The sequence below is a fragment of the Zonotrichia leucophrys genome, chromosome 2 (genome assembly GCF_028769735.1).
Source record: "Zonotrichia leucophrys gambelii isolate GWCS_2022_RI chromosome 2, RI_Zleu_2.0, whole genome shotgun sequence".
Classification (NCBI taxonomy): domain Eukaryota; kingdom Metazoa; phylum Chordata; class Aves; order Passeriformes; family Passerellidae; genus Zonotrichia; species Zonotrichia leucophrys.
The window spans coordinates 135,525,267-135,549,194 of record NC_088171.1 but is presented as its reverse complement, the minus strand read 5'-3'; the positions used below and the strand labels follow the sequence as shown (position 1 = coordinate 135,549,194).

Here is a 23,928-nt window from a genome sequence, read left to right as displayed (position 1 = left end):
GAGTTGCAGAATTCCTTGGTATTCTTTAGTTCTCTGCATGAAGCAGCTGTCTGGTTGACCCATCTCGTCACCATATAGACTTTTGCAGGTGCAATCTTTCTACAGAAATGCATGTTTCTGGATTATCCTGCACTGCCATCTCAACTGTACCAAAGACACAAGCTGTTATCCCTAAGATGCTTCCCCGCTCATCAAGGAATACACTTCTTGGGCACACTGCAATTGTTCCACCTAAACTGCTGTACAGTCACTGCAGTGAACCTGTTGGCTCCACAATTAAACTTGGGTGATGTGTGTGTGTGTGCTTGCAGATGCAAGTATTTTCCAGGGCTTTGAAAGGAATTGAAAGGTAGCAGGCAAAACAATGCAGTTGACAGAAATGCCTGGATGGCATTCAGAAAGTATCCAAATGAGCTCACAATTATGTGCTGTAGCTGCACTGCATTGCAAAGTGGGTAGATGGGAACACATGCTGAAATAGACCAAGTGTTTTACCCACATTCCAGCCAAGAGTGCCAACACATTTTTAACATTCATCTAGATAGGTTTACTTGGGCTTTTATTTCTGGCTTATCCATGTATAAAAATTTTTACCTACAAATGTGACAAAAATACCGATACTAACAAAATACACTCATTTCTTTTCTTATTTCAGAATAGATTTTTGTCTATGTGGACACTTAAATAATGTAAATGGTGGAGCAGTGTGTGCTATAGCAATTCTTTGATTTTGTAGATGAGTAGCAATAAAACCATAATAAGTCCTGGTAGAAAGATATTTTATAGAGCTGTATACTCCTAGTCTGTAAGTATCAATTCCTTCACAATAGAAACTGTGGGGTAAAATGGGGATTGTGACATAATAGCAAAATAATTCAACTCAGTGTGTCATTTTTCTTATTTTGGCAGACAAAGATCTTGCTGTTGATAGGTTTCCATTCATGCCTACCATGTTTTCCATTGCCTGGCACAAATTTCAGTGAAGTGGAAGGCATATGACAAACTGGCTTCTTGGCTCTAACATGCCACACCAACTATGGCATGCCCAATGAAAAGCACTGTGTGAATGTCCTTTGCACAGTGCCAGGCATGCTATGTGCAACCCACTGCAAAACAATACGGTGTTTTCTGCAGCTTCTTTTTTTGCTTTCTTATTTTCCACAGATTCCTTATAAAAATACAAGGTAGACTATATTAATGTTTGCACAAGGCAAAAAACAATAATTCCAAAACAGTTCTGTAATTTGGTGCAATTGCTTTGAAGTCTGGCACTGCACTGAAACACAGTTAATGCAAGTATATCTTAGCCTGCTCTACTGACTGAGCAAATATAGTGAGCTCTGCTTCTCCTTTCCTGTGGTGCTCCAGCCCACTGTTTTGCTGGCCCTCCACTGCACTTGTAATGCTTATTCAACATCTTCCTTGCAATAGCAGGCTCAAGACTGGATTCTAGAACTACTTGAACAATGTTGAAGATGGAAATTATCATTCCTGCCAACCTGCTGGCTATGCTTTTGTTAGTGCAGCTCAGTGTGCACCACAGCAAGGGCATACTGCTGGCTCAACTCATTTGCTGTCCACCAGGATCTCCACATCTTTTTGTACAAAGATGCCTGCTGGCCAGTCAGCCCCAGCCCATCCTCCCCAGGTGCAGGATTTTACAGTGCCTTAGGGGAACTGCTTCAGGCTCCTGTCAGGCCATTTCTTCAGCCTGTCTGGGCTCCTCTGGATAGCAGCTCATTATTTCATCCTTAAACTTGCTGAGGGTATATTTTGTGCCATTGTTCAGGTCGTTAAAGTTCTGCAGTAGTAAGAAAAAATGAAATCTCCTTCCAGAAAAATAATGGATACTCCGGCGCAGCAAATCTTGTTCACCGAATCTGAATAAAGTTAATATAAATTGTCATTATCTGTTTGACTTGTCTCTTTTTGATCATAGGTGTACAAAATTTCAAGGATGGGGACTCTGTGTATACTGAAGCATTTTACCAATACTTTTAGAGGATGTATTTACTGACCTTGCCATCTAGTCTTATCACTTCTCTACTCACAGACATTGTAATCTGCCTTCCTTTTCTCCTCTCTGTTTTATGGACTCCTGGCAACAAGCAAATAATTCTTGTACCACAAATATTTTTTTTCACTTTTTTTCTTCATGGTTGCTCCTTACCACTTGCCCCCCCTTTCTCTTTTCTGCCTGTTCCAAGGACACCAGTCTCAGTAACCCAGTTACCATGCTTAGTTCCCATTCTCCTTACAACAAGAGCCCCATATGTCCCTTGTCCAGGTTATTCTCCTTATGACACAAGAAAAGCTTCATAACCCTCTTTTTCCCTTTATTTCCTTCTTCTGTCTTGCTGCTTGGCCAATAAATCACTCAGTGATTTATCAGTAAATATGCCTGTTTAGGAAGATGAATAGGGAAGACATTCAGTTTATAGCTGGGCAGAACAGCACTAACTGGTGTGACCAGCTGGCTGTTTATTTGATCTGAAGAAAACTGCAGAGTTATTTAGGCTACTGGAGTGCTACAGTGCTGCCCATTCCATCGTTATCACATTACTTCCAAGCAGAGAGAAATGTCATCAACATGATGTCATAACATTCAGCCAACTGGCTTATGTGATGCTGATCCAAACACTTCTTTGAAATATGTCACAGTTCTGAGGTTGGATCTTTCTAGGTTAGTTTTGGGCTAGCTTATATATATATATATATATATATATATCACAGGTACTAAAATACTTCCCATATGTCAGCATATTTCCCTCATATTTCTATTCTATTGCATATTCATATTTTTCAGGTTGAAGAGCATGCCTACTTGTAGCACTGCAACTGACCACCAGTTCAGTAAGAACTAACAACACTGGGATTTTATTCCAATTAGTTGCTTTTCATGTACAGATGCCAGACTAAAATGTCACTTTCTGAGTACATCCTTTTGAAAAGCGGTGTTTCATTCACTTTCCTAAAAGATCATGTCATTGCTAGCAGCAATATTCCACTGTGTTGACTTATAATAATGGAATGACAAATGTCTGCTAAGTATCTTTTCAGCCAATCACTCTTCTGGCTGTGATCAGCTGATTTTCAAGTTTTTGTGTCTTTATATTCAATAAAGAGCAAACAATTGAACTATCTCTGCATCTTCCTTTCTTCAAGTAAAACTATAGATAACTTTGCCTGCTTCCTTTAGAAGCAGCTGACAGCCATTCTTATGAAGTAGGCCTTCATTCCTTTCTCCTAGTGGTATATTAAGTATAACAGTGTTTTTATGAAAAAGCCAAAACTGGAGTTGGGTTGTGCTTATATAAGTCTTAGCATGTGATGAAAAATAGGTCTGATCTTACTTGCAATTTCTATTGATTCAACTGGTAATGGAAAATGAATTTTTCTATTTTAATAATTTCTGTTTTAATAAAGGAATTTTTCTGTTTTTGCCGTTTGAATAATTTTTCTATTGTAATAATAATTTTCTGCTCTAATAATTTTTTCTCAATCACTGTATTTCTTTTTTCACTTAGTTCTAAATAAAAAACATGCAAGGAACAAGATTCTTTGGATGAGAATCCTGTAATAACCTAATGCAGCAGATGCTGATTCTTCCAAGACCTCATAACAGAAATCACAAAGTACCACAGAACTTTCCTAAACTTTACTCTTCCGTTATGCAAGAAGGTGTCTGCTATTCATTAACTTTTATGGTTACACATTAAGTCTTTTCACTGGCTCCATAACTTGACCCTCTGTCTGGCTAGCTTGTGTTAGAGCTTTCTCTCTATTTTATCATTTTCTCAGCAAAATGACAGAATGTGGAATTTTTGTAGATAGACATGAAAGCATCATAGTTGCTCAGATGTGTGGGAGATACAGAGATAATCTGAAAGAATAAATTTACCTTTATATTTATAATCAAAGCAAAATTTAGACATTCTGATCTGATGAGTTTTGGAATTACACATCTAAATCCAGGACTGATGACACAATTACGCTACAGAGAAATACAGTCATTCTTAGATTGAAAATGTATCAATCTGATTTGAATGAACAGCCTTTTATTAAAGCACATTTGTCTATGCTCTGTACTTAAATTCAGAATAAGCTTCAAACATTTCTCCATCCCCACTGTCAAATCCCTAGTTTTAAAGGTGATTAGTATTATGTGGAAAAATATCTATCTGAAGTGTAAAGTCCGAGCATATGTCTGAGAAGTAAATATAACTGCCCAACCTAAATCTCCTGGCCAACTATGTGCCTTTGCCTCTGAACAGGAATTACCCTTGTACTTGGTCAAAATGAGACTACAGGCACTTGTGTTAATGATCTTTTGTCTTATGCATCCAAAAGGAGAAGTGAATAATCGTGAAGGATGGAAACAATATACAGAGGTGATAGTCTGCTAATCAGTCAAGGATCTTGCACTAATTCCTGGTCCCTTGAGCAAAGCCTAAATAAAGTCATTTGGGAGGAATCGCTATGTCAGGATTGCTAGAAATAGCAACCTCCTCCACCCTCTGGAAGTGAGTTATGAAACACGAGCAAACACAACCTCTTCATCTATTTCTGGAAGTAATTTTCGTATCTTTGTCCCCAGCACCATCAGTAGTATCAAGGCTTTGGCTGATGGATCTCCACAATTGCAGATCTTCCCTCCCACCATGTTCCTCAGAGTTTTCAGTTTGCTGACACAGAAGAAGCTTTTGTAAGCACTTCTCCATGACATGTAAGGAAAGGGGATTCATGTTGCTCTTTCTGCCCTAGCACTTTGCCTCTCATTAGCTATACTGCAGAATTATTTAAGTTCTGATATATTTCAGCCCTTCTATAAAGTTAGGTAAGGTGCAGGATCTGGACCATAATCTTAAAGTACTGAGGTTCACCCTACATCAAAACCATTTCATGGACTATTTAAAGGCATTTGAACCATAAATGTCTTCTGATAAAGACATGCTACAGTGAACAAGGTCAGAGGAAGAGCAAGAGCTGGGGTATTCAGACTGGGAAGTGGGACTGCTGTTTAAGTTTATAAAGATTGTGGGTTTCTCTTCCAGACCTTTCATAAGTGTGTTTGGATCTTAAGACTAAGAATTTTATCATATCACTTACTACTGGAGATTGAGGATAAAAGGTTTATACAAGCTTTAGATAATTATTCTGGTAAACTTAATCACCTGTTTACCACTGGACTAGTTCTTTTCATTTCTGACTTCCATTTTAAATTCAACACAAATTAATATAAACTATACCTAAGTGAACAGAAGTGACGAAATTGTGGGATTTTCACAACATGCACACTTTGCTTTTATGAAGTAATGACATCATTCTTACTCAGTGCCAGAGCACACATGAGCAGATTGATCCACACTTCAATGGAGACTCACATTTCAGCATATATGCCATCTGGGTAGTACTTGCAGCAACACCATAATGGCTAACTAACTAGGAACCTCATAGGAATCTATGTATTGAATTTGTGTGTTTACTTTTTCATGGACAGATGCTGTGGGATGAATTTGAATCTCACTTCCTGAATGATCTTCATTTCTGAACTCAATGACTGTCTTTTAAATCACTTTAAAATTAGTGATGAAGCCTGTCTTACATTTTTTTGATAAATCTGACTTTAACATTATTTAAAGCACCAGTAGACTTATTAGAATTATTACACAGAGAGGGGACCTGCCAAGTTGTGACCTATGGTCTGCCCTGAAATAATTTTCTGCATCTCATCAAGATATAAGAACAACAAAACTTGTTGGAAGTCAAGGTTATAGGGATTTTTGTACATGGCATGAATTATCAAGAATCCTGGAATCCTATTTCTAACTCCCTCATTATTCTGCTTTGTAATCATGAACTACTCCCAGTGTTCCTGATGACCTAGCTGCTTCCCGACCTAGCTGCTTCCCTTCTCCTTTTAGACCACCTCTGCCTGAGACCAAATTCAATCTTGACCTTGTCTTCTATGCCATCTGTGCATTTTCTTAAAACACTTCTCCTGTACAGATCATGTTCAATAACCAAGAGCCCAACGAATACTTTTAAAGGCTTTCTTTTTACTGGCAGAGAAGAGCAGTGTTTTTAAGGGATTCTACACAGGTCTTTTCTGAGAATGAAGTGAGTATTTCATCTGGAGGGAGGTATTGATGGACACAGGATACTGAGGCTTGGGGAAAGGAGCAAATCCTGAGGAATTGGGGAAGAATACTGTTCTGAATAAGGAAGAAGATCAAAGTAGAAGAAGCCAGAAGAAAACCTCCTGTCTCATTTTGTCCTCTTGATGACCCTCAAGTCCTAGAGGAAAATAGCTCAGTGAAAGCAGATATACGAAAGACATTTGTTTTTCCTCAGAAATAATTTATTTGCTTTAAAGGTCTGAATTAAAGTGTCTAGTGTTAAAATATTTTCTTAGATTGCTTCTTCTTTCTTTCCACAGCCATTTTTAGGTTATCTAAATGTCAAGGAGTTCAGAACACATGCTGACTGAAAAATTGCTGTGCATGAGAGCTCAGGACAGAAATTACAGTATCTAAAAATTCCTGAGTCTTCCTACTCAGGCCATAAAGTACAACCCCAAATCTGTCCATTAAAGTCTGTTTAAAAGACACAGTACTTTAATGTCACATGCTCTCTATCTGGAGATTTGTCTGTGGGTCATGGCAGTGAGAAGATGCTCAGAAATGGAGTGAAACCTGAGGAAGATGTGGGAAATAGTATGTGCTCTGTCAGACATAACTACAAAGCTCAGTACCTTGTTATGTCTCCACTTTTAATACTGCAAAGTCACTGGAATACCTTCCAAACCTTGATTTGTTATCTTGCCTCAAATTGTTCAAGGCAAAGTTATATGTAATTGTTCATTAGCTAACACTTCTCTTTAGCTTCAATAATTCTTCCAATTTGTTGGTGTTTACCTCTCTGATAAAGTGCATAGAAAGACAGCTGTCACTTACCCTCTTAACATTTGTTTGCTATGCAAAGCACACTAAGCTTTTATAGTCTCATCTTATAAAAGAGGCTCTTTAATGGCCTTGTCTCCCCTGCACCTGTTGCAACTCATCGTAATTCAGCTCCATGAGGCCAACAGACCTGTCTCAGAGGTCACACCAGGGTCTCTTCAGCTCCAGGGACATGTCCTTGGTTTGCTCCTGGGTTTTTCTGTGAGCAGTTCCTGCCTGGTAATGCTTTTTGACATGTTATCACCAACAGACTCACTCTTCCTTCTCTTTCACTTCCTCTTCATACCAGAAAAAATCTTTCAGCTAGGGCTGTGATTCAAGACCACTGTGTAGCACCTTCAGGTACTAAGTATGACCCACTGTCATTTACACAACATTCAAGGATACTGATTTTTTCTGCACTATGACTCCACACTTCCATCCTGTGCCATTTGCATTTTTCTTCAACCAACTTGTATGTTTTTACCTCACTTCATTATAAGCAAGTAAAATAAGCTCAATCCTTCTTATACAGAAAGTCTTCTAAAATTTAAATCAGAGTCATTCATCTTTCAATCTAGTGTTTTGTCTTCTACTTAGTCAGCCCCTCATCCATTTTACACCATTGGTGCTAACCTCTGTCTTTATCTCATCTGGCAATTCTCTATGTGCCAGAATAACAAATATTTTTAGAAGTCATTTGATTTCTGTGTGTCACATAAGGAACACATGCCTGCTAGCAAGTATGCTTACAATTTTAAGTGCAATCTGATGCATAACACCCTGCTAAATGAAAGGAGAATTAGAGCTGAAGCAAAACAAACAAATCCTGTGCTTAATTTGACAATAACGATTTTAGCTGGAGCTGGCAGGAACTGGATCTTCAGCTAGCTTAATGATTTCCATTTACCAAGAAACATTGCAGTAGAGGAAGCAGCACCTTTTTAAAGACTGGAGCAATTAATACCACTGAATTTTTGCAGGGAAGCTGTTTATGAAGGCAACGGGAGACCGCACAGCAGGGAGCAGCGCTGGAACCCAGGCGAATACACGGGAATTTCCTAGGGAAGGGTGTGAACCTGTGATAGCCATTTGCACAGAAGTGTTGGACTCATCCCCTCACCCCCTGCTGGCCCCTGGATCAGGGCTGTGCCACACACCAGGAGGGAAACACGGCTCCAGCGCGGCCTCCTGGGGAGACACCCAGCCCCTCCGAACCGCGCAGGCCTTACGCCAAAAGAGGCTTTCTGCAAGCAGCCATGAAAAGCCCCGCCAGCCTGCCTGGACCTGCACGCTTCATTTCAGCAGCCAGCCCGGCTAAAGCTCCCTGGCTGGCGCATGGATGCGCACCTATTTCACTTGAATTTGAAAACTGTTCCTACGTTGCCCGTGCCTAGTGCTGGACATTGGTGCTTTTCTATATTCCCATCTCCCCGGCAGGCGTTGGCAGCCCTTTCCCCCCGCTGGGCATTCCCGGCGCTGTCCCGGCCGGTTCCTTCCCCCGCATTCCCGGGGGACAGCGGCAGCGGGGCGGGCTGTCCGAGGCAGCGCCGCGCTCCCCGCCCCCGGCTCCCGGGGCCCTCCCGGGTCCGTCGGGCGGCGGGGACGGGCATGGATTTGGCGGGAGTCTATAAAAAGCCGCCGTGAGGCGAGGCCACCGTCCTGCCAGAGCCGCCGGCAGAGGCTGGGGCGCGGCGCCGCCACCGCACCATGATCAACCCCAACTACTACCCCTGGGGCTACGACAGCGATAACGGTGAGCAGGGGGCCGCCCCCGGCCGGCTCCTCCCGGCACCGAAACCGGGGCGAAACGGGGACCCCGCTTCCCGAGGGAGCATGGCGGGGACACGGGCTCCAGGCGGGCCCGGGGCTCTGCAGGCGGCGGGGCCGAGGCCGCTCGGTTGTCGCTCGCAGGCACGGAAGAGGCGAAGCTGGCGGAAGGAGAGGTCAATGGCAGGGGGTCTTTGAGTTAAATAAAGTCAGTTTTCCTACTGTTAGTGTAAATTAAAATTGGACATAGCAAGATGTCCAGTTTAGGCCAGCCCTAATGCAGGAAGAGCAGTGCTGGGCTGCAGGCCCCGCCTGCTTGGAAAGGTTGGGGTATTGGTGGCCTCTTGTTCCCGCTCTCTCCTCTGCTGCAGGAAGAACAGTTCAGCATTGCTCCGGCTTTTTCCACATGAACTTCTTGGTAAAACTATGATGATAATTAAATCCACGTTTCAAATTCTTGGCATGTCCAGGGTTCAGTGGCCTTTTCTCGTTCCATATGGCTACATGGTCCCATATTTCAATCATTTGGGTATATCCCATCACATTTCTAGCCACTGCTGGATTTGGAGTATATACCTCTGGTTTTCTTCCTTGGCATATTATCATTCTCCTAGTTGTCAGTCTTGAGGTTGCTGTAAGAGTTTAGGTTCAGTTGAAGGACTTTAAGTATCCAGTATTCCAGCTAGAAATCAATCTAGTTGCTTTTTATACAATGAAACTCTTGACAGGGCATGAATAACAACTAGGCAATTACTTATTAATGCACTTAAATTATGTTCTATACTTAAGCAAAGCCAAGCTTGTGTTAATTGTAACAAGTATAATTCATATCTCTCTGGAAAAGATTTTCCTGATACTTTTCTGTACTTTTTTGTAGGACCAGATCAGTGGCACAAAAATTACCCTTTTGCGAAAGGACGCCATCAGTCACCGATTGAAATCAATAACAAAGACGTGCATTATGACAGTTCTCTACTGCCCTGGTTTGCTAGTTATGATCCTGGTGCAGCTAAGACCATCCTCAACAATGGGAAAACCTGCAGAGTTGTATTTGATGATTCATTCGATAGATCAGGTCGGTTTTGTTTCCATCTCTGTCATTACATAAAGGTGACTTTCTCAATTTGCATGGCAGAGCCTGCTCTGACTCTTCAGGCTCTTGGAAGGGTGCTGTGTACTGCCTGTGTGTGATGTACTGGTTTCTATGACTGGGTACCCTGTGCTGCTGCTGCTGGCAAAGTCTGAGTCTCCTTTTAAAGTTCATCAGTAAAATCCCAGGGAATGGAGAGAGGCGCAAAGAAACTTGGTACAGGGTGATTTAAGGTGTAAGATAAATTTCTGGGGCTGCAAAATTCATTGCAGCTGTGTTGCTTTTCAGGATGAAGGAGGCCCAGACTTTTTCTGTGAGAACTGAGTTCCATTTTGCCTGTTTGAGATGCCCTGCAGAACATCTTAAGTTACAATATTTAAAAACTCTATCCATGTAATTTGTGATAAATGAAGTAACAAGCCAGATGTTGCCGCAACGTCATGGTATTTAATCAGTTGAAGCTCTTTTGGCATTAATGGGGTTTTGTCTTAGGGAAGATTATAGGGCTGATAAATTTAATTGTGTCAGCTTTTATCCACTTACATCTATGACAGCATACAGTGTACAGACTTGTTTCTTATCTGCATTGAAACTTACACTTTCTATATGACTAGGACTGACAGCTCTAATTACTATGAGAAATCTTACTCATAGATTGTTTCTTGTTAAGTATATACAGACGTGGATTTAATTTAATAGATTTTTAACTAATTAGTTGGATTTCATGAAACTGAGGATCAAAATGTATGTATGCTGGACTAGTTAATATACTATCAAAACTCAAATATTGCTGTGCAATCAAGAGTTTTGTAACTTTTCTAGCAAAGTGGAAATTTTTAATGTTATTTGAAGAAAAATGTTATTAATGTCAGATAAAATGATACACAAGTAAAGAAATGTAGCTGTGGCATGTGAGATCTCCGTGACTATTACCATTTTTTACCATCTGTTGTATTTGTTAGAACAGCATCAGATATACCAATGGTTGCATCTTCTGCATAAAAATAAAAGTGTAAGCATTGTGAAAATAACTCAGATTTTGAATGGGAGGGAGTATCCAGGCACAGCAATCTACAGCATGGATGCAACGCTCACCACAAAGAACAGAAAGTTTTCAGAATGTTCTGAATTTTTTTTCAGATGAACTGCTTAGTAACTGTTGTGTTTTGATCTCAGAAATAAAAAGCAACTCACTGCAAAAAAAGTAGGTGTATATCTCAACTCTTTGAAGTCAAGAAACATTCAGTGTTTGTTGTTATGTCTCCTTTGTTATACCATTGCCTGCAGAGTCTGTGGGTGGTGTTCTTTCTCTAATATAATGCTAATTGCAGGACGAATTCCACTGTGCATACTCCTACTGACTTGAACACATTTTCAGTTTTTTAGGATATGTACAATGGCTTATTTTTTATGTAAAAGAACCACCAGCTGCACAAAACATACATATGCAATAGCAATCATATAGGAATGAAGCTTTTATTCCTTTGGACAAAGATGCTCATTCTCTCTATGTCTGTGTATATGTCTATCACTCTCTATCTGAATTATTTCTGAGTTAACCAGAAAACTAAGCATTTATTTTCCTGACTTTTTTCAGTTATAGTGGTCATACCCATATCTGTACTTCTGTCTACATTTTCATTAGTTTGGATAAAATAGATTGCTGAATAAATTGCCAAGGTGAGTGATGAAATCAATTACTTTGGATGTCTCCAAGTTTCACATTCATTGTGTATCCTGCCAAGAACACTTGAAGAATTCACAACTGAGGACAGTTTCTTTAATTCAAACAATTGAAGTATCAATATCATCCAATGTAATTCAGGTATTATGTTGAAAATAGGCCTTATTACTTTTATGCTTAGGGTTAGCTTAGTAGAAGGAATTGGAGAATTTATTTCCAGCTGTTTATAAAGTCTGACTAACTTTGAGGATCTGCTACAAAATTGAAAGCTTTGCTGGCAGATGAAGTTGCTGTAGGAGCAGTATCATTCCTCTGCTGCCTATCCATACAAGTCAATGGATTTCTGTGGATTCAGTTTTCTGTCTTATTGTACCCATGTAGATGGATCTTATGCACTGTAAAAGGATTGCAGGTGGGGGCTGGAGTCTGAAAATTGAGGAAAGAACTGGGAGCTGAAATCAAACCTTCTAGGTAGCTGGGCTCAGTAGAACACACCAGAACTTGGGTACTTTGGCAGCCTACCACTGCTATGTTTGCTATGGTTTTTTTGCCTGATTGACAATTCAGATACTCTTTTAGATCCAGCAGTGACCCATTTTTTATTTGAATTAGGGCTGAAATCTTATTTCCACTATCAGAATCCATTTATTTCTAAAATTCATAAAATATTAATATCAGAGAAGTGTCCTGAGAGCTTCTAGCTGGTGGGACTATTGTCATGATGCTCTTTGAGATATATAACTTCCTTAAAGTTAATGACTATTTGGCTATTGTTGTAATACCTTGGTTAGATGGTTACACCAGTGTTTGATTATTTGAGAAACAGTAAAGATACAAAAGTCTGGTAATGGAACCCTGACAGAGCAGCTGGACAGAGATACACTAAGGTCACATGGATACCTGCCTTCATCTTCCCTCTTTGTTGTTTTTGTGGGCAGTTCCTATGGACGTTCATCAACCAAACAGATTCCTACTTCTTCTTTTACTGGCTTTCAGATGGGTGACATTTAAGGGTTTGGAGTACCTCACTGCAGGCACACATTCTTACAGGCTTATCTTGATGCTGTTTTCAGAATCTTTCCTATCAAAGAAAAAAGTGGATTTGAAAGTAGATGATGCAAAAAAAATAAAAATTAGAGAAGTCAGAGCTTGTTGCTAATTGGCTCTTTTAGCATGGCCAGGGCTTGTGGCCAGCATTTCCTCAAAAACCCCTTTGTGGGAAATCTCATTTATTTTTGCAAATGAAATTTTTCATTATCAACTTCTGGTAAATAAAACATTCATTTTTTTCACTGGTATTATAGAGTGAAGACAAACCCTAGTTACTTGAATTAAACCAGGGGAAATCTGTCCATAGATATTCTAGTTTTGGTTGATTCCTGCAAATGTTGCTTAACATTTTGTCTACTGAATTTACACTGTAGAAAATCAGTAGCTGTTACAGAAAAAGCACCACTAAATCCCAGTACTTTTGTAGTTGTGGTATCACTCAATGGCTGCACTGCATAAGGCAAAAGGCAGCAAAGTTAAATTCTTCCTTCAGTGTAATAACACATCTGTCATTTGTCATGTCTGCATGAAGGTATTGAGAACTCCTGTACTTGGGTACAGGGAATTTAGGGCTTGACCTTCTGTTAACTTTGAATTTCCATTGTTAGAATTAAAAGTGCTTGACTTTTAATTCTAGTCAAGGGCCTGCTGAGGCTACAGGTACACAGAGGACTGACAGTTTTCTGCCCCAGGAGGTGGGGCAGCCACACAGATCACAAATGAGTATGATTTGGGAGCTTACTGATGAACAGGCTGTGATCCAGGGGCACAAAACTGGCAAAGATGTGTTACAGTGTAGGTGAGGGTGGCAAGCTGACAGACTTCTGTCTGACACTTCTCTTTCCCAGTCTTCCCTAAAAGAGTACAAAGTTGCATACAAAGGTGCTCCATATCTGTTCAGTGCTTGCTTAAAGAGTATTTCAGTGAGAACTGAAATTCGAGTTCCAAAAGCTTTTAGGAAACACATTTTATCCCTGCAGTTAGCTGGATGATTTTAGTGCAGAGATCCTCTTCTGAGCAGAGGCTTTCTTATGACTTTTAGAATGTGACACTGATGTGAAACAGCTGTGGGTTCTGTACTGCACTGTTAGATTCTATTATGAAGCAGCATAACAAAGGTAATGTATCTTTTCAGTTGTCATACAGTAGTACATTGCTAATTTAATTCCATTGGGGTTTACCAGTGCATTTTATGGATTTGGCAGGATGTGTGATCATAAATCTTCCTAGAACAGTCATTTCTCGTCATGTTTATAAACACAGTGTGTCTCATGAGTCTGCTTTGTTCTCTGTGGGTTTTTTCACCTGCCTTTACAGCAAACAGGGAAGACTTTTGTATAGGCATAACTTTCCCAGTTTTACTTTTAGTGAGGGCAGATGACAATTGAAACTAGCACAGATTAACAACCAGATCTCTACAAAAGCTGCTCAGCAAGTGGATGCACATATTTGAAAAGCTTCTTGTCACTTTTCTGTTGTCAAGGGCACCCAGCTAGCTGAGATAAAGTGACTGGAGCAGCCATCTCCACTCAACTGCATGACACCTTCCTTTGCTGTGTCACAGAGAGAGAGACAGGGTTTTCTTGCCGGAGTTCCATCCTTCTGTGCAACACTTGCCCTAGTGATTACATTGGAAGTGAAAAAAAAGCCTGTTCTTTTCTTAGCCCATTTTGTCTCATGCTGCTCAGCTGATGACAGATCAAATAAAAGGTGAGCTTTTTTCCAGAGCAGATGTCCATGTGTGTGTCCATGTAGGATTGTTCCATGATAGATCATTCTTCACTGTGGCTATGTGGGGAGCACAGAATATGAGCAAGACAGACTGACATTTTTATGTCTGATATCAGGCACTGATGGGTCACTGAGGGTGATGTGCAAACCCATTTGGAGTCAGTCACTGAGCAATGGGATGAGAGTTTGCATTAATATGGCACCAAAAATAAGCGAATATTTCTCTCCCCTGTCTTCCTGAGCTGTTTTGTGTATTCCTGCACCTGGGCAAATTACATTTTGGTAGTTCTGCCATGACTCTCAGATATTTAAGGTGAACATTTCCTGTATAACAATTGTCAGAAAAATTCCCTCTTACATGTAAATAATATATGCTAACATTGCTGAAAAACAATGTCAAGATACCATCTCTTTTTTTATAAACTTTATTTTATATTCTTTTTCTGTCATGTGGTTGTGCATTTTTATTTACATAGTATTGAAGCCCAAGAGGATAAAGACATGTTTAGAATTTAAGTTCCAAAGCACATGCTTAAAAAAACCTTACTAATTTTGAGCTATGCAGACATAGTTTGAAATTTTTAGTGTTTTAATTATTGGAGAACATAATTCTTGTTTATTTTTGTTTATTTTTCCCTTTTTAAAATGCAGGAAGATTTTATTTACTTACAGTGTCATTTCATGTATTTATACGTTTAATACTACACACTGGTTATTAGAAGAAAGGAAATACCTTTTTGTCCTTCAGGAGATGTTGTTTGCATCATTCTTTCTGCTTAAAGTGTGCTAAGTAAAAGTTACTGCCTATTTATAGATGAGTGAAACAGGAATGTGTTGGCATGAGATGATGCAGAGCTTCACCTAATGCCCAAACAAAAATGTCTGCTGATGGCCCATCAATGGAAATAATTACATACTTTTACCTTAAAGAGGATTACTTGGCCTTACAGATCTATTTTAATGGAGAATTGATGGCCTTGTCAACTACTACTCTTACTCTGACTGTGTTCACTGCAGTTATGAATGTCTGTGGGAAGAAGTAAAAGGATTTTGTTGAGAAAAACAGCTTGCTCAACTCTTAATGCTGTATTTCTTGAGATGATAATGGATTGAATTATTTTCAGATTGAAGGATATTTTCCTCTGGCATATAAAGACCAGTTCTTGGGAACTGCTGAAAGTTATAGGAATGCTATAGATTCGATCCTCAAAAAAAGTGAATAAGAATTAAGTATCTTCTAGTATTTGGTGAATGTAAATATGTTTTTCTATTTAACTGATTCTTTCAAATAGACTACCTTCATTTACAGTATTATTTATAAATGGTAACAATATTTAGGAAACATTCATCACTGGCTGGACTTTTCTTTAGGAAAATAGCTTGCATTCTCAGTGTTTGCTTTTCTTTGGTTTATTTTCTGCATTCTTTCTCCTCTTCCATAACTGGAGGGAGCAGCTATTAGAGCAGAAGCAGCATCAGTGATTTCATGACTCTTTAAATAAATAAGTCATAGCCTGCAGTAAGATACACAATTTTGTAGTGTTTTCTGGTAATTTTTTTATCATCTAGCACTTCAGTAGTTGATCTTAATCCTGGTTATATTTGTGTATTGTATTTCATATCAGCCAATCCTAGGTTCAGTTCAGGGGGAGATTAAGACATCTAAATTTAGGTGTTTTATTGTGGGCTTTTAAAAGTTGGTGGATTATATCTAAACTACCATTTGAGGCAGCAGAGTTGGAGTTCAAGGAATCCAGAGAGCAATTCAGTCTGTTGAGTGTCTGCTTTAAGGTAAGCAGAATTACTCTAGAGGCTTGACTGTTCAATTAGGGGTTACTTCAGTTACCCAAACATAGGCATCTTGTGACATGTTTGATAACCTAATCTATTTCCCCTTGCCTCCAGATATTGCTTTAGAATGTACAGTTCTTCCACAGATCCTGGACTAGATCTCTCAGTCCTGTCCAGATGTCTCTGGACTATTCCAGAGACACATTCATGTAGCTGAATTAAATCAGTGATCTCTAGTGACTGTGATGGAAGCCTAGACACAAAAGTTCTCCTCTGCCTGTAGGTGTGCATGGCTGAAGGCAGTTGCCTGACACATGGCTAAAATCAGTGCAGATTTTCAGAACACAGGGCATCTGTACAGCAAATATGTAACTACATGAGTAAATGTTGTACATACATGAATTTCATTTAAAAGCATTGGGAGACCCTTGAGTCTGATGCTGTTGCAGATTATCAATTGCAGTGCTGAGAGGTGGGCCACTTCCAGGAGTCTACAGGCTGCGGCAGCTGCACTTCCACTGGGGCTCGTCTGACGACCACGGCTCGGAGCATGTCGTGAATGGAGTGAGGTATGCAGGAGAGGTAAGACTCACCGCTTCTTCCTTTAAAACAGGGTGTAAATAAAATTTGACACTATTGTTCTGTTGGGATAAAATTTGTCATTTCTCTGTTTTTCTGGGAGTTCTTTGTGTTTATTTATCTGTGCCTTTTTATTCTTACTCCCATTGATTCTTATAAATCAGGTTGAAGTCATTCTCACAGCAGGAGAAAAAAATTCTGTGTGAAATGAAGGTTTCCATATTCTCAAACCAGTGTGGTGTGAAACAGCGCAGCAAGACTGAATTACTCAGATGCAGTCCAAACTTCCTAAAACAGTATTCTGAAAACACAGAATTATAGTAGAAGTATAAAATTGCACTGATAGAAAGGGGTGGGAAGAATGAGTTACCTTGATTCTTAAGCACCTTAGGATTGTAAAGAACATGAGAAATGTAGACTTGTAATATACATGAACGACATTCATATGGATTCTTTGATAGAATTGCTGTAATTCGAATGCCAAATGGAAATGAGTCACGTATCAGTAGATGATGTCTGAACTGCATGGTCTACCTGATTACTTCAGCAACTTTTCTTCAGCTTTAAGATGAGATTACAGTTTTTTTTTTTTTTAATTTCTTATTCAGATATTTATAGTTTATTTTAAAGCAAACTGTATAATTATGCAATTAGATGATTAGATATATAACTGTTAGATGACTTTGTTGTCCCTTTTTCATCTCTTTTTTTGGAAGACCTCATTATCATTCCTTTTTCCCTCAAACTTACACAGTTATGTGAAGAACTGTAAATTCAGCTTTCTGATGGCTTGCTGTTGAATAATGAGGCTTTTTACATGTTTTCCTCTGTTTCAAGCTACATTTGTTACACTGGAATCCCAAATACAGTAATTACCTTGATGCTAAGAGAAGAACTGATGGGATTGCTGTTTTGGCCATATTTTTGCAAGTAAGTAGAGCATGCAACCCTTCTTTGCATTGGTACTATGAAGTTTCTATTCTTAGAGGGTTAAAAAAAGCCAAAACTCTCTGGTGGGTATATTTTCTAGGGATCCTACCATATTGAAGGGGTTGACTTTCAGTAATGTATCCCTTTCAAGTTACAGAGCGTGAGTCATATTATCTCAAGTGGTATCCAAAACTACACACACTTGTCCCTGCAGCTATTGTGTCACTATGTGGCTCATGGAATGGGGACGTGTGTCAGAAGTAGCCCTCTCACCAACAGCAGTCAGCTGTCTTTTTTGCTAACTGGGGACAGATTTCAAGGACATGTATCTCTTCTAGGTTTTTCATGAACTTTATCTCAAACAAAATATCTCACAGGCAATACATATTACTCATCGGTTTTCTTTCCAGTCCTTTCAGGGGCATGCAGCATTAGCCTGAAATATTAGCTGTTGCTCTCTCTTGTTTAATTCATATTCACTCTACACAGAAATAGAGATGGAACGCTGGATGTCTTTTTTGAGATCAGCAATTGCAAACAATATATCTGACCATGAAATGTGTGTTGTGAAATTACCTGTTATGCTAAAATTTCTGTAGTGAAACAATTTCCCCATTTGTGTCATATCTATTGGTAGACACAGGCAGAGGTAACAGAAAGAAGACATAGCTTACCAAGCTGGTAGAGGTGATAGGTTGGGTTAATACATTATAATTTTATATTTGATAGATGTTTAGATAGATGCTCATAGGTTTGTAGTTGATAGATGCTCATACAGAAAAATAGTAGAAAGAAGAAACCTGGTCAAGTAGAACTCCTTGCTTAGCTCACATGTTGTTTTTTACAGGTAGGGGAAACTCCCAAACCAGAGATGAAGAGAATTCTTGAAGAAATAAATGCTATCAAAACAAAGGTAATGATGTTGCGCTTTTCATTATAGGAAGATTGCTCAAAGTCTCAGGACAAAAAAAAAAAAAAGCAATGTCTGACTTCCTAATTTTCAGATTCTGCTCTGCAACATTTCTAGAATATATTTGGGAATAAAACCATGGGTAGCTTTTCCTTAACATGAAAAGTCCTTTCTTCCATTTACATAAGAGCCTTCTTTGACTTTAGCAGGGCATATGAGTTTGGCGAAAATGAGCAATTTACTCAGTCTTTGCTCACCTAAAAAGTAGGCATGTAACCTTATTGCCTCAGTGGGCAGTGCCAAATAAAGGGCATATTTAGAAATTGGTCCATTTGGTCTTAATATATAGGCTGCCTAATGGATCTCTGGAAATGCCACTGACTAGACATTTGTGTCTTAGATAACATTATGTGATAAATCTCACATTTCATAGGCTGTCTTGTTTTTTATTAGCACAAATACAATAAAAGTAGTACCTGTCTCACTTTATTATATGGTGACCTAATGCAATATTCAATAGATAGAAAGAATTTCCATAAGAAAGGAGGCCAGAACGAGGAGTATTTCTGCACAGAAATGAGTGAAACACATTGGTACAGGATGCTGCTTCACATGAGTTAGCTGAGGTACAAGAAGCAGCATCAAGGAGTTTTCTGTTTGATCATGCTTCTCTGGGCCCATCTGTGAGGGTCATTCAGTTCCCCTGTCTCACTGCACCATTATATCTTGTGTAGATCTGTGCTTACTTTCCTCAGTTCATACATTTGCAGTATCTGAGTCACTCCCCGTTTCTTAAAATAACAGAGCTGCAAGCAAATCTTGGCTAGATTTGTTGAAGTTTTCTGTTTTGTTTTGTTTTGTTTTTGTTTTTATTTTAAAGGGGAAAAATGCTCCTTTTCCAAACTTTGATCCTTCAATTCTTTTCCCTAAATCTCACGACTACTGGACATACCATGGATCTGTCACTACTCCACCTTGTGAAGAGTGTGTTACCTGGATTATTCTTAGAGAGCCCATCATAGTCAGTTCAGACCAGGTAAACTTCACCCTTCATTTTATTTTCATGCAATAACCTGAATTTATTTTTTTCACAAGGAGAACAGTCATTGGATTTGTGAGAAATTGCAGGATTAAAAGGAGAGTGAAGAACCACCCCACATCCAGCACCATGGTAGTTCAAGCCCACAAACATCAGAGAGCTTTTTAAATCAGTAAAACATACCACAGTGTAGATAGTCAGGGTTTTTTTTCAGAAATATCATTTATCAGAATACAAATGTAATGGGATTGGTGATTCTATCTGCCCTGTATTGCAGATGGGACTGCAAGTTGGAAGTGTGGAATTACATGCTTGATACCTGTTTCTGGAAGGCATACCAGCTAAATTGTCACAAACCACAGCAACATCAGCTAACTGCAATTTATTGTTAATATCAAAAACTTCTTTTGTCACTTACTGTAAAGAATATTTCTTGTTAATTCCTATCCTAATTTCCCCCCAATCCACTTACAGGAATTTGAATGTCCTCTTTCAGCTCATTTCAGCCTGTGATTCTACTCTTACCACACAAGTCAGTTTTCTCACCTGAGGTTATTCCTCTAGTCAGCAGACTAATGATGCAATACCACAGATTTCAAGGCTCCAGTATACAAAGCACATGAACATTAATCAAGGGACTGACATATTATGTAGGTATTATATTTAGACACAAAACTTCTCATTTTAAGTTTTCAAGATGATAATGTGTTTAGTGCATTCGTTGATGTGGATGTTATGACAAAAAGGAAGTATTTTCTAGTACTTTGTATTTAAGTGGCTCTTTATCTTTTAAGTAATATTACTCAGGTATGATGAGAAACTTAGCTGGCAATAGATGAAATATGGTAATGTGTTCATATAACTTAAGGCCTAATTTTCTGAGCTTATTGAATTGTTCTGCCTTTTGTTGCCTTGTCCATCCAAAAGTTAAAATACAGGGGCTATTTAAAACTGTGTACTTCCATTAAAAATACAAATATGGTCTTATTAGTTTCTACAAAATGAATCTTCTTAGATGTTTGTATTACAGAAGATCAGCTACAGATTGTATTAGGAAATGTGTAGTCATTATTGAGCATCTCTGATTTAAAATGCATTTTTAAAGAAATAACTAATCACATTATTGATCCAGCTTCATGAAAATACTTTTTGACTACAGTTTTGTTTGGGGCATGGTCTTTTTCTCATCTGTTCTAAAAGTAGTGAGTTTTGGGAAGCATACAGACTGTTCTTTAACTGTCCCTCCTGTAGAAAAAATGGACCATTTTAGTTAAAGATGAAATAGCTAAATAAACACGAGACATTGGCTCTTACCCTGAGGTAGCTGCTTTTCAGGCAGAATTGGCAGCGTGTGTGAGTTATTGTCTGGAAATACAATAGAAATACTTCCCTCACTCCAGAGTGCCTGCACTCTAAATAACATTTTCATAAGAGGATTGTGTTGCCAATTATTTCTAATCCTAGACAGTGTAGTACCATGGCAGCCTCATTAATAGTGATTATTTTAAGTGTGTGTGCATTTGCAGTGGATTTCTTGGATGCTTTTGCAGCCAGATGGTAACCATGTATTAGCCACAAGGGGAAGTGCAGTCGCTGCAAATCAGTGCTCTGCAGGAAAATCAATTCACCAGAAATCCCAGGGAGATACAGTGTGGGTGGCCTAGCTGCTCAGATTACTTTTAATGAAAGAACAGGAAATTTAACTGTGGAATAACTCTGTCTAATTGCAGACTAATTTTTTCATCTTTATGTAATCGTAGCCTGAATACATGTTGGTTTTTTACTGAGTAGAGCACATCTACCACAAATAATAAACTCCAGCACCCTTCTCCAATAGTAATTTATCAGTTTTAAGAAAACTGATGAACAATTTTCATCTCTTCCTGTACAAATTATTCTTCATCTGAAATCTGAAATTTAATTTCAGAATATTAATCCATTGAATGCATATTATGCTGGTTATAAATGTGATCCCATCGTTGTTCAGGCAGACTGAGATGGCTGGCTTTTCGGAGCTGTTCAGTGAATAGTAATGTTGAGATGCCCAAGCTAGCTCAGTCCAGAAACTGGAACAAGTTTAATCACAGTGAATGTAGGCTTTACAACCTAGACAGAAGTTCTGCTTGTATTGGCCTTGAAGTCTGTACTGAAAAGTAGGTACATCAGCATATTGAAGCTCCTGGCAGACAAAGGAGATGCATCCCTGCATGGAGCTGCATTTTCAAGTTACACATGGGAAATGTGTGAGTGCATTTCACAGCAAGTCATTCAAACAGGGACAGGTTCAAGTGTCTGAATCACAGCTGATGTCCTTTGGGTCTAGTGCAGTGCGTGGTAGTGACAGCAAATGAATATAGGGTATCTGTATACATGTTGCATCCTTTGAAAATTAGAAAGCAATACAGAAAGATTATTAAATAGTTCTGGTGAGTATGGGCAGAACTCTTCATATGGCATCCCTCGAAAAAGGAAACATACTTTGGTATGGTCAAGGAGATTCAAGCTGCAGATCTTGTTTACAAACCATTTGAAACCTTGACCAAGTCTTTATCCAGATATAAATTCCGATTCCTGTTACTAATAATGAACTTCTTGTGTCACTGCAACAAAATATATCCTCTGCTGCAGACCTACCATGAACATGAACAAATAGTTTATAATTCAGCTTTAAAACCTTTTAATTCTAAAGTATTCTTAACAATCAGGCACTAAGGCAGGGTTAGAGTAGGATAGGTTTATTACAGCACGTGCTGCTGTATTCACATTTTCTGAGTGCTTCCCACTGTTTCTGTGTCTGTACACGGTTCTGCAGACAGTACGTAAATTACACTGTTTTTCACAATGCTGTTCACATAGGACCCATTTTTCTGTTTGGATTATTCAGAGTTCTTTTGGTGGTGGGGTGAAGGACATCTTCACAACTTTGAAGGAGACTTTTTTCCCCAGCTGGACCAGCCTCCTTAGTTTAATTGTTGGACTGTGGGATTGATCCCAAAGGATTTCCATTGGGACATTTCAATTTTTGCTCTTCTGCAGATGGCAAAGCTCCGCAGCCTCTCCAAGAATGCCGAGAACGAACCCAATCACCCCTTGGTTGATAACTGGCGCCCGACTCAGCCGCGGTATTTCAGGATGGTGAGCGCGTCGTTCCTCTAGGACCTGCCTCCTCTTGGGTGGCTCTGAGAGAGGCAGCCTCTAGAAATAAGAGGTGGCTTTGTTTGTGTCCTTTGCTGCATTTACACAGAACTCCAGCTGTAGGTCTGGAGGCTGAAACTTGAGTTGTGGAATGAGAATTTCACTTTCAGAGGATAACATTTATTTAGGCAAATCCCACTGTTAAAATGGAAGTAGAGAGTCTGTTTGGTTCTTCATAACTGCTTTAACATTCGCTTTTGTTAGTAGTTCAAAGGAAGAAGGAAGATGCTACTAATAATTACAAGACAATTTCCTATTGTGCACATGACCCTTGATGCTTGTCTGATTGAATGCTAAAGAGGTTTCAGTTAAGAGAAGTAATTGTTTTCACCATTAAAGACATATTTTTCAGTAGATGTTTTCAGCATTACCCATACCCAGCTCTGAGCTGCACCACAAGGCATTCTTGGAAATTCTAAACTCTTTTGGTCTTTGGTACATAAAATATGAAAGGACAGGAAATTGGGTTATAATCACTAATAAAGAGCTAAACTTTTACTTTCTTAAAACAATGGACAGGTGAAACAGAGGTCTATTCTGAAAATTGTATTCACTGAGTTATATGTAGTTAAAACTATGGGAAGGGGGAAGAGCTATTTCTTTTTGTGTCACAACTGGTTCTCTTTATTAAAAGACTAATTTCCATTTTAATATTGCAGCAGTCAAGGTGACATAAATTTTGTGAAGTTGTTCTTTGTATCCTTCGTATATATTTTATTCATGTATGCAAATAGCTTTTCTGTGTAAAAAGGGCGTTAAAATAAGAAGAGTCCTTAGTCTTTTTAATTATTTTTGAGACAAATTCTTGTTTCATATACAAATGTAATCAATCCTGCTGTCAATGAAGTTTGTGCATAAACATCTGAAACCTCAGTTGGACTCTTAATCAAAATGCAATTGACCAACATGTTCTTGTCTCTTGTTTTGGCGCAAAGAACAGTGAAACAGGGTTGTAAGCCTCTAACTGAATAACGCTATTTCTGCATTAAAAAGTTGAATAAAAAAACATATTTACTTAAGATTTTTTGTTCTGTAGTTTTTTTACTATTTAGAAACATGTAGAAGTAACAGAATTTTAAAGAAAGACCTGTCAATGTCCTCTGTGTTATATCTTTATAGAAACTGATGATGCACAGTATCTTTTTCAGATATTTGTTTGAACTACAAGAGTACTGATTTCACATGACACCAAAATAGCCACATCCTTGAGACGTCCAA

At 38.8% G+C, this 23,928-nt stretch overlaps 1 protein-coding gene across 2 annotated transcripts; it reads left to right on the top strand.

The window, feature by feature from the left end:
• The first annotated feature begins 8,513 nt into the window (after positions 1 to 8,513).
• Positions 8,514 to 23,661, top strand: LOC135443375 (carbonic anhydrase 3-like). Of its 2 annotated transcripts, XM_064703593.1 has the most exons (7): positions 8,514 to 8,697; positions 9,589 to 9,786; positions 16,521 to 16,639; positions 17,474 to 17,566; positions 18,414 to 18,479; positions 19,357 to 19,512; positions 22,552 to 23,661. In XM_064703593.1, exons 1-7 carry the CDS (start codon positions 8,652 to 8,654, stop codon positions 22,669 to 22,671), a joined length of 798 nt encoding a protein of 265 aa, XP_064559663.1. In that variant the 5' UTR covers positions 8,514 to 8,651; the 3' UTR covers positions 22,672 to 23,661. The 2 variants fall into 2 exon arrangements, with proteins under 2 accessions (XP_064559663.1, XP_064559664.1); XM_064703594.1 differs by lacking the exon at positions 19,357 to 19,512.
• The last annotated feature ends 267 nt before the right edge of the window (positions 23,662 to 23,928 follow it).

Coding starts and splice junctions, on each gene's coding strand:
- LOC135443375 (XM_064703593.1), top strand. CDS start 8,652: ATGATCAACCCCAACTACTACCCCTGGGGCTACGACAGCGATAACG. Junction 9,787..16,520: donor TGATTCATTCGATAGATCAG/GTCGGTTTTGTT, acceptor TATCAATTGCAG/TGCTGAGAGGTGGGCCACTT. Junction 18,480..19,356: donor TAAATGCTATCAAAACAAAG/GTAATGATGTTG, acceptor TTTATTTTAAAG/GGGAAAAATGCTCCTTTTCC.